We start from the raw sequence: 8679 nt of genomic DNA, 5'->3' as shown, positions 1-8679 counted from the left end.
CCTTTTTAGCAAGGAGACATTCCCGGATGCTTTTGGTGAGCCATGGAGGCTTGTGTGCTCTCCTGCTCCCTTTGATCCTCGTTGGGATTACCTTCCTTTGGGCTTGGAGGATCGCCTCCTTAAGGAGTGACCGCTCTCCTTGGACACCTGGCTCCCCTCACCTCTGGGACCTCAGTGCTTCCCCAACTATCCTCCTTAGCTTCTTTTCCTGACGCTAAAGATCAGGCCTCTCCAACTAACAGCCTGTTGCCCACAAGTGACCCCAGAGGGATTAAATAGTAGCCCTCAAGTTTACACACATCGGTTACTTCCTCCCCATTGCTCCAGCTGCAGAAGCAGCCATGGTCTCTGGGGTACTTTTCCCTCTGGCTTCCCTTTCCCTGCCTCAGTGGGTAGGGTGGTGCATCATGGCACTGCCTAGGGAACTGGAAAGGTGTGATGCAGCAGGGGACCCCATGGCCCAGGGAGTTTCGGGTGAGGCAGGGTACCCAGGCACAAAGTGCAGCAGAGAGGGGGTGGCACTGGGGCACGTGGTGCAGCAGAGAGGGGGTGGCAGTGGGGCATGTGGTGCAGCAGGGGTGCTCCACGGTGCACAGGGCAGTGGAGGAGCGGGGTATGCAGTATGTCGGGGCGGGCAATTATTTTGGGCGGAGGGCCGCTCACTGAGTTTTAGCAAGCCATTCAGGGTCACGTGACAGACAGCCCAGGGCAGATAAATTTTAATTTTCTAAATTTTTTAGGGGCCCCACAGGCTAGGTAGAATGGCCTGGTGGGCTGCATTTGGCCCCTGGGCTGCATTTTGCCCACCCCTGCAGTATGTGGACCCTGCTGGTGTGGCCCACAGGCTGCAGCCCCTGGCCACTTAGAAGCTGGACAGGCAGCGAAAGGGAGGGAAACATTTTTGGCTCCCATTATACAGCCAAGAGCTGATGTGGGGAATCACACTGTCAGCCAGAGGAGAACTCAGTAAAAACCTTGGTTACATTTTAATTTCTTTTGCTGAAGTTTGATAGTAAGCCTTGTCATGCTTTGATAACATGGTGCAGCTTAAGCCTGAGTTTTAGGGAGAACCCCGGATTGCTGTCCAGTGCTGCCAGTTCAGTTGAGACTTAACAAGCATGCATGAGATAAATACCTTGTTATCTGGGCCTGTGGTGGCCTCCAGCCTTTTTTTCAGATTCTTTCAGTTATGAAAAGTAAATACTATTACACTCTTCTCTTTCCGTCTCGAGCAGAAACCTTGGGTTTTTTTAAAAACTGGCTGTGATGCTTTCCCTTCTAGCAAGGTGTGATCCTGCCTTGAATTGTGTTCTTGTGAACAAACAAAGCTTAATAGCTTAATATAGTTATTGAAAAATAATGCATTTTAAAAGGTGTGGGCTGTCAGGATATCTCCCATTTTTCAATGCTGACTGCCATGAAAATAACAGTAGGTGAAAGCCTCTTGCTTTCTTTCCTTCTTTTGAATCTTCTCCAGAGTTTGAGTTTGGAAAAAATACACTGTGTGTGTACTCACTAGATGATTGAGCTAAGATTTAAAATATTCCATTCGGCTTAGCCCTTGAGGTCAGGAAACCAAGTCTTGAACTTGCAATGTAATGAATCTTCACTTCCGTAGTCATGCAAAGTTTTAATAGTAGGCATGGCTCCTGCATGGAAATGTTTAACGGATAGAGTTCGTCTTTTCCAGGCAAATAATCAATTTTCAAATCCCTGTTGTAAGCAAGCTGTTAAAACAAAAATGTTAACTTCATGAGCTTTAATGTGGAGCTAAAATGATGGCTTTGTGATAGACATGGAGAGAGGAAATAGTATAATGAATATCCATTTGCAGACTGACATGTTAGTAGCAGCGTTCCCCCTCCTATCAAATACCTTTCAACTATGCACGTTCTGAATGTGCCCACAGTCCTTGGGTAACACAGATCGAGACGGAGTGCGTTTACAACAAAAAGCTCCTCCCCAGTCTAATGAGATCCAAACAGGTCATTTGCAGCACTTGCAAAACCCATGGTCAAAACTGAAAAGAAAAATAGCACAATGCAAAGACCATGTTAAAAAGGAGACTTCTCTCATAATGAGGCATGATATGTCATCAGATAGCAGGAAGCGGAGTTGCCCTATGTTCTTGTCAAATGCAAAGCAGCGAAACTAATTTCTGTCACCACCAGACATACACATTCGCTCTCACGCATGCACGCCAGCACACACGTGCACCCGTCTTCAAAAGAATTTAATTAACAGAGCATTTGAACTCTGGTAGATTAGGGACAACGATTTCCTGATTGTTCTATTGCAAGTGTTTGGCAGCGATCTGATAAATCTCAGTGTCTGAGTTTCTTGAACCTTTCTGTATTTCTGCTTCTGTTGTCTGTTTTGGAACGACAACTTGTTTTCCACTTTCTGGTTAGAGCTGGCTGCAGGGCCCTACAAGAGAAACTGGAGATCTTATGTACAGGGTGTGGTAGTCAGTTTGATCTCATCAAAATCTTGCCAGTAGTGGAATTCATTCTGCTGAGATTTTGCTTGAAGACAAAATGGTGGTGCTGATCTCTTTTCCTAGCTTGGAATACACTCAACGTTTTTTCCCTTTGGTTTATTTGTTTGCTTGCTTATTGAATGAAGAGCCTCTCCTCCCCCTTTTTAGATTAGTCATGGTCGCCTTTCATGCCTCCATTTGCAGAACAAGTATGGGAGTACTTGGAAAATATTAGTGTACGGAAGCCAGTGAAGCTTGATGGAGGAAATACAGACTCCAAATATCAGCCTGGGAGCTACTGTCCCAGTAATAGTTACTACTACAAAAGGCAGAAAGGTTAACACACTGCAAAACAAAATAACTCCCCCTCTTGTCTTGATCTTGAGCCCTCTGTTTCTGCCCCAACACAGCACTGAAATGCAAACTCAGCTTTAAGCACAATGGGCACATCGGGACGAGCGTAGCCATGCAGCACGTGGTGCTGCAAACAGATTTGCACTGGCGTATACCGCACAGTCTGGTGTTCTCCATGCTGCAAGGGGGATATCCAGGAGTAAAAAAAAACCCACGGGGAAAAAAACAAAGGAGCAACACATGCTTGGCTAGTGCGCACTGCTGCAAAGTGGAGCCAGGCCTCCCGGAGCCACACTCGGCTGCCAGCCTGGCTCCGCGTGGCAGTATTGCCATGGCTGCAACCCTGGAAGGCCCCCAGCACCCCAGGTAAGGATGCTGGGGCCACCCCAGTGCTGGCCTCAGCCTCCGCTACCCCACCCTGGGGTAACTTGCCATGCATCAAAGTGCGTGTGGCACAGGCGTTCTCCTGGGACAAGAAGCAGCGGTGCGAGATGCACTGCTGCTGCTTGTCCCCAAGGAACCAAATGTCCATGCACATCTAGATGTGCCCGATAAGGCTACTGAAGTTGAATATGGGCGATCTTTCCTTCCTCTGCAGCAGGAGAATGATGGTGCACCCAAAAAGCACAGCGGCCACGATGGAGGTAATGAGCTTCTGTGGGCTCCCTCAGCCCATCTGCTTCTCCTGATAGGTGTCAGGCTTGCAGTGAGGGGTTAAAAGTAGAGAGTCTAGCTCAGTTGGCTCTTGGCTGTAAGGCAGAACAGGTATCCAGCTCTTGCTGTGTGATAGAAGCCTGGCTATTGCCAGGATTTGACTAGAAACTGCTGCCTGCCAGAGTTTTCCTGTGGGAAGGTAGGCCTGATGTGAGGCTATTGTTTTCATCTGCTACCAGTGACTTGCTCGCGGTTGCTGAATAAGATGGCAACCGTCAAATAAAAACACGTGTCTCCTCTGCACTCACCTGGGAACCATACAGTGGCCTGTCATGAGCTCAAGAGCGATGAGGTCCCATGGGACAATGTGATGCCTGTTGAATGCGAGTAGCCATAGCAAAATCTTGTTTTTCTCCCCCGTGCTCTGAGTTAGGTGAGGATCATGAGCTGGGAAAATGACTTATGATCAGTGTTGGCCTCTTGCTGTTTAGAAACTCCTTTGATACCTGAATGGGAAACATCTGGGCAGGATGACTAGAAATCCTGCCCCATCTTCTTCTGGTATGCAGAGCTCCGTCTCTGTCCCAACCAAGCGCGTAGCTTTTCTCTTGGGTGCCTCAATTTCTTATGCTTTCTGGCTATATGTTGCTGAGTATTTTAGGTATTTGGCAGAGGGGTGATAATAGTGACCAAATTGAAGGGGGCAACCCCAATGTCAAGCAAGAAGATAGACTGGACTGGAGTCACCAACAGAGTTAGTAGTGAAAACCCACCAGCATCAGTTTGCACTTTTCTGCCTCTTGCCCTTCCTATTAACATTTAAGTCTAAAACATGCATTCTCTGAAGCCCAGTCTTTTGAGTTCTTGGCTGTTAAACTCCTAGTCTTCCCTGTCCTGAATATGTCCTATATTTCTGGAGGTATCCAAATTGGAAGACCACCAGCTTATAGTATGTGTGTACGTGCGTGCACGCAAGAAGCTGATCGGCTGCATGTGGCTTTTTTTTTTTTCCCTTTCATTTTTTTTGTCTAAGGCTGGGTGCTTAAATGCTTTGTTGCATTATGTTAATTCCTCAGCAGTGCAATCAAATTCATGTCGTAATTAAAGCTGTCAGTTGGAAGGCAAGCCAATCGCCGAGAAAACACAGCATAACAAATGAAGTGAAATGATTCTGCGTGTAGCTATACAATGCTTCGCCAGGCATGAAATTAAATAAGTAATTTGATGTTGACATCAGAAATTGAAATGATACCCACTGTTCCTTCATTCAGTCAGACCTGCATAAACAATAGCCAGAACAAATATGTACAATACAACACAGCCCTTTCCCCCACCCAGCTCCCCAAGTAATGCACAATATATATGCAAAATGAGTATAACTGTGTCTTCCAAGACCTGAAGGATGTAATTTTCTTTAGTACACAATGAGCTGATAGTTACATGAGGTTTACTACTACTATGCTCCTGAGCCAGCATTTCTTATCTTTAAAACAACAACAACCAAATAATTAAAATATCTCTATATATATCTATATCAATCTATCTGTCTGTCTATTTATCTGTCTGTCTGTCTATCTATCTATATATATAGATTCTATCTATCTATATATATCTATAGCTATATTTATATATATAGATATAGGTTATATAGATATATCTATAGAGATATATATAGATATCTATAGATATAGCATAAGTCAGTTTTAAGTGAGAACCTCTGCAAGGTTGTTGGCTCCTGTTGCTGGCACCTGCTGGTGGCTGCATGGATATGAACTGTATATTTGATGTATGCACAGGGTGAAATGGGAAACCGCTACCTCTAAAATAAGCACACCTTCATTAGGAGGTGTGAAGGCCTCCAGTGTAGGATCCACAACTCGGCCTGTGCCCTGTAAAGATACTGCATGCACAGCATCACGTTCATCCGCTGGTAGGGACTAGGCGGTTAAGATCCTTTTGCCATTGGCTGCATCAAAGTTCACCCCTCCTCCCCCAACAAAAAAAGAGAAAAAGGATTTCTTCTGGCTTCAGCTTATGTGCAATGCTAATACACTGTTCACAACAGCAAAAATAGCCTGTGCATGTGCCATACATTCTTTTGTAGCTACGTACCGGTCAAGGTGAATTAAAACTCGTGTGCAAAACGTACTGTCCATATTCAGCATGCAATTTTCAAAGGGCCGTAGCTCAGTGAAATCAAAACCAAATTTCCTGGAAATTCCCAAAGGAACCTTTCCTCAATTATGATTATTTTGCTGCTGCTTTTCAACTTTTTACCCGCAGCCATTCCAGCAGTGAGGTTTTCAAAGAAAAGATGACAAGAAATATATTATGAGAAATCAATATGCTTCATCGTTCTTATTGGTACTTAAACCTGCTGAAACTTTCAGGACAAATGAAAGGGCCTTGCGTGTGTAAGGGCAGGATGCAAACTTGAAAAAATCCAGCTGGAAAAGTTCAGGTTTTAGATAGGTGCAGGTGACTGAGGACGGGATTAGAATGAAAAACATTATGCGGCTTTAACTAAAGCAGCATAGGTGTAGTACTCTGCCAGGCAGTATTCTTATATAAATTATAACAGCATAAAATGAATGATAAAAGCAAATAAAATGCTAAAAAAGAAACCTGAGCAAATGGCACCCATTATTAAAAAAGAAAAATGGATCTGGAGTTGGAATACCATCTCTACTCCTTCAGTGGTGTGGATAGATACACTAAAGGAATATGGGGAGGAATAAGGAGCATTAGCTGCTCGCTTTCCGCTTCCTCGCAGTCAAATTGTTCATGTAGGATAGGGTGGAACAACTATAAGGCAGATGAGTCAGAAACGGTGGTATCTTTCAGAATATGGCCCAAGGAGATCACTTGTAACCATATCTCTAACTTGGCTTGGTTTTTAAGGCCTAGGAGGCCTTTGTATATCACTGAAGTACCACTCTGAATTTCTCTACTTTGTCCTTAATTGGTGAAGTAATGTGCTAAATGATGTACCATGAACGGGGCCGTTGGTCCTCAGCTTGTTGATGTGATTCAGTACTCTTATGCTAAATTCATTAGCAGCAGGTACGGGAAGTCCTGTTGGGCGTTGAATTCTTTATCTTTGAGTGTGATGCTGAATAATCACATCGCTCTTACTTCTGGACTGAATCCTAGCCCTGAGAGGACTTCCTGCACGGCTTCCTTGGAATAACTTTTGAAATACAGAGTTGTAATTCTGCATGCATTCTCTACCTGCCAAGTCTGGTTGATGTCTTCCTGTGCCATCTCTGATGTTTCCTACATTATGTTGTTATTGAAAGTAAGGTTATGCCAGGGAGCCAAAATGTTGACTGAGCTTTTCAAGTTGGAAATTGAAGGAAACCAGCTGGCTCGTCTCAATTATCTCCCTGGCCAGTAAAGAATAGTTCTCTACATTATATTTCTTAAGCGTGTTATCTAGACTCGTGTGAAATGCTTCAGGTGTTGAGGTCTCCAGTACATGGACAATTTATCCTATAATGTAATAGGCAGTGACCTGCGTTGTGAATGAGATGCTCAGATCTCCCTCCATCTCTGCAAGAAAACCAGCTGTGTAATCCCTATTGCTTAAATTAAAAACCAACCAAACAAAACCTTTCATCGTCTTAATTCCTGTGGATGTGGAGCTTAGAGTCGCTTCCAACACCAAAATGGAATGACAAGATGCATTTTTTTTATGCCAGCTTAAATCCCCTGCTTCTTTTCCCTTGTGTTTATTATTATTATTAATAATAATAATAGTATTAATTGTTTTAAAGGTTTTTAAGTTTTAAAGTCTCTTTCACGCTGCAGACGTTTTGCTCTTTGGTTTACCTTTTATTTTAACGTCCTTGGATTGCCAATGAATAAATAAATAAATAAATGGGCACCTAGATTGGAAATTTAGTAACTAGGTTCTCTGGGAAATGGGACATTGACTGTAGCTGCTTCTCTGCGGCTGCACGTTCTTCACATTTCAGACTACTAATTATGTTTACAAAATGTCTCGTTTTAGAAAAGTACTGCGTGTGCACTAACTGGGGTCTTTCGGGAATAAATTGACAAACAGGTCATACACTGAAAAAGTCATCCAAACCCAGTGGGCTTTTCAGTCTGAAGCTGGTCTATGGCTTCTTTCCCTCTCCCCATCCCGCCTGCCCCTTTGTGGCCACAAAGCCGAGTAGCTGGAGTCCAGGGCATTGAATGTCAGCATGTCAGGGAGGCTGGTTGATGAGTGTCTGTTTAGTCTCAGCGCAGGGCGAAATGCCATCATTAATTCATTACCCAGCTGCCTGTCAAATAAATTGGCAATTACGTCCACCGCAGAAGCTTGGAATTCAGTAAATAGCACGTTACCGTCTCAGAGTCATTGAGAGATGTAAAGGGAAAAATTAAGCAACACCGTGTTTGTTTCAGTAGCAGATGACAAGGGGCAGCACATTGGTTCTGTGATGTAGTGATGAAAAGCTTGGAAAGGGCTGGTAATGAGCTATGTGGATTGGAACGTGTTAAAACCCATCTCTGACTTTCCACTTTGTCTTTTTTGTTTTATTGCAGAGCTCAGCTCCTTCCAGCTTGGGAACAGGCTACTTTGTAAGTGTATCTCAACTTTAACACATGTGCCTCTGAACAGCACAGCATTACTCCTGAAACAAAAGCTTCCTGTCATGTGGGAACAAACATAAATACCCAGTGTTAGCCTGTCTGATAGGTTAACTGATCTTCTTCCATTTCTATCCCAAGTAATATGTTATTACTGTATCCCACCCTTGCTGGACCATGGTTGCAGGAACTGACCAGGTGCCAGTTTATAATTTATCATTTTCTATTTATTATATAAATTCCCATTGCACTTCACTTGTATGGCAAATATGAATATGAAATGCCAGGTTCTTGGTTTTCCTTTTACACCGGTTTTTATCAAGTCATAGATTTTTAAGGACAAAAGTGCTCGTTATGCAGATGTGTCTGATTTTCTGCATCCCACAGTCACAGGTTATCGCACAGATCCAGGTTCTGTGGTTAAACCAGGTATGTCCTAGGAGAAGACACTGCTGAAACTATTTGGACTTAGATGGGGTTATGCCCAATTTACGTGTTACATAAGGAGCGAATTGGGTCTAAGATCAATTGATTAATCAATGAATCAATGTTTTGCTCAAATGATCTGTATGTTACTTACACAGGGAAGGAGG

General features: G+C 43.8%; 1 protein-coding gene across 11 annotated transcripts in view; it reads left to right on the top strand.

The window, feature by feature from the left end:
* AUTS2 (autism susceptibility candidate 2) overlaps positions 1-8679 on the top strand; it is a 1406131-nt gene that overhangs the window by 587864 nt on the left and 809588 nt on the right. For 10 of the 11 annotated variants that reach the window (XM_019511377.1, XM_019511384.1, XM_019511385.1 and 7 more), the window contains one exon: positions 8042-8077. The exons of the other annotated variant lie outside the window; for it this stretch is intronic. In XM_019511377.1, the coding sequence (XP_019366922.1) occupies positions 8042-8077 (36 nt within the window). The remainder of the gene's footprint in view (positions 1-8041; positions 8078-8679) is intronic. 11 annotated transcript variants of the gene reach the window in all.

Source organism: Gavialis gangeticus, unplaced genomic scaffold (assembly GCF_001723915.1).
Source record: "Gavialis gangeticus isolate Ggan-Ray unplaced genomic scaffold, GavGan_comp1, whole genome shotgun sequence".
Taxonomy (NCBI): domain Eukaryota; kingdom Metazoa; phylum Chordata; order Crocodylia; family Gavialidae; genus Gavialis; species Gavialis gangeticus.
The sequence above is the reverse complement of the archived record's forward strand: the minus strand, read 5'-3'. Positions and strand labels throughout refer to the sequence as shown.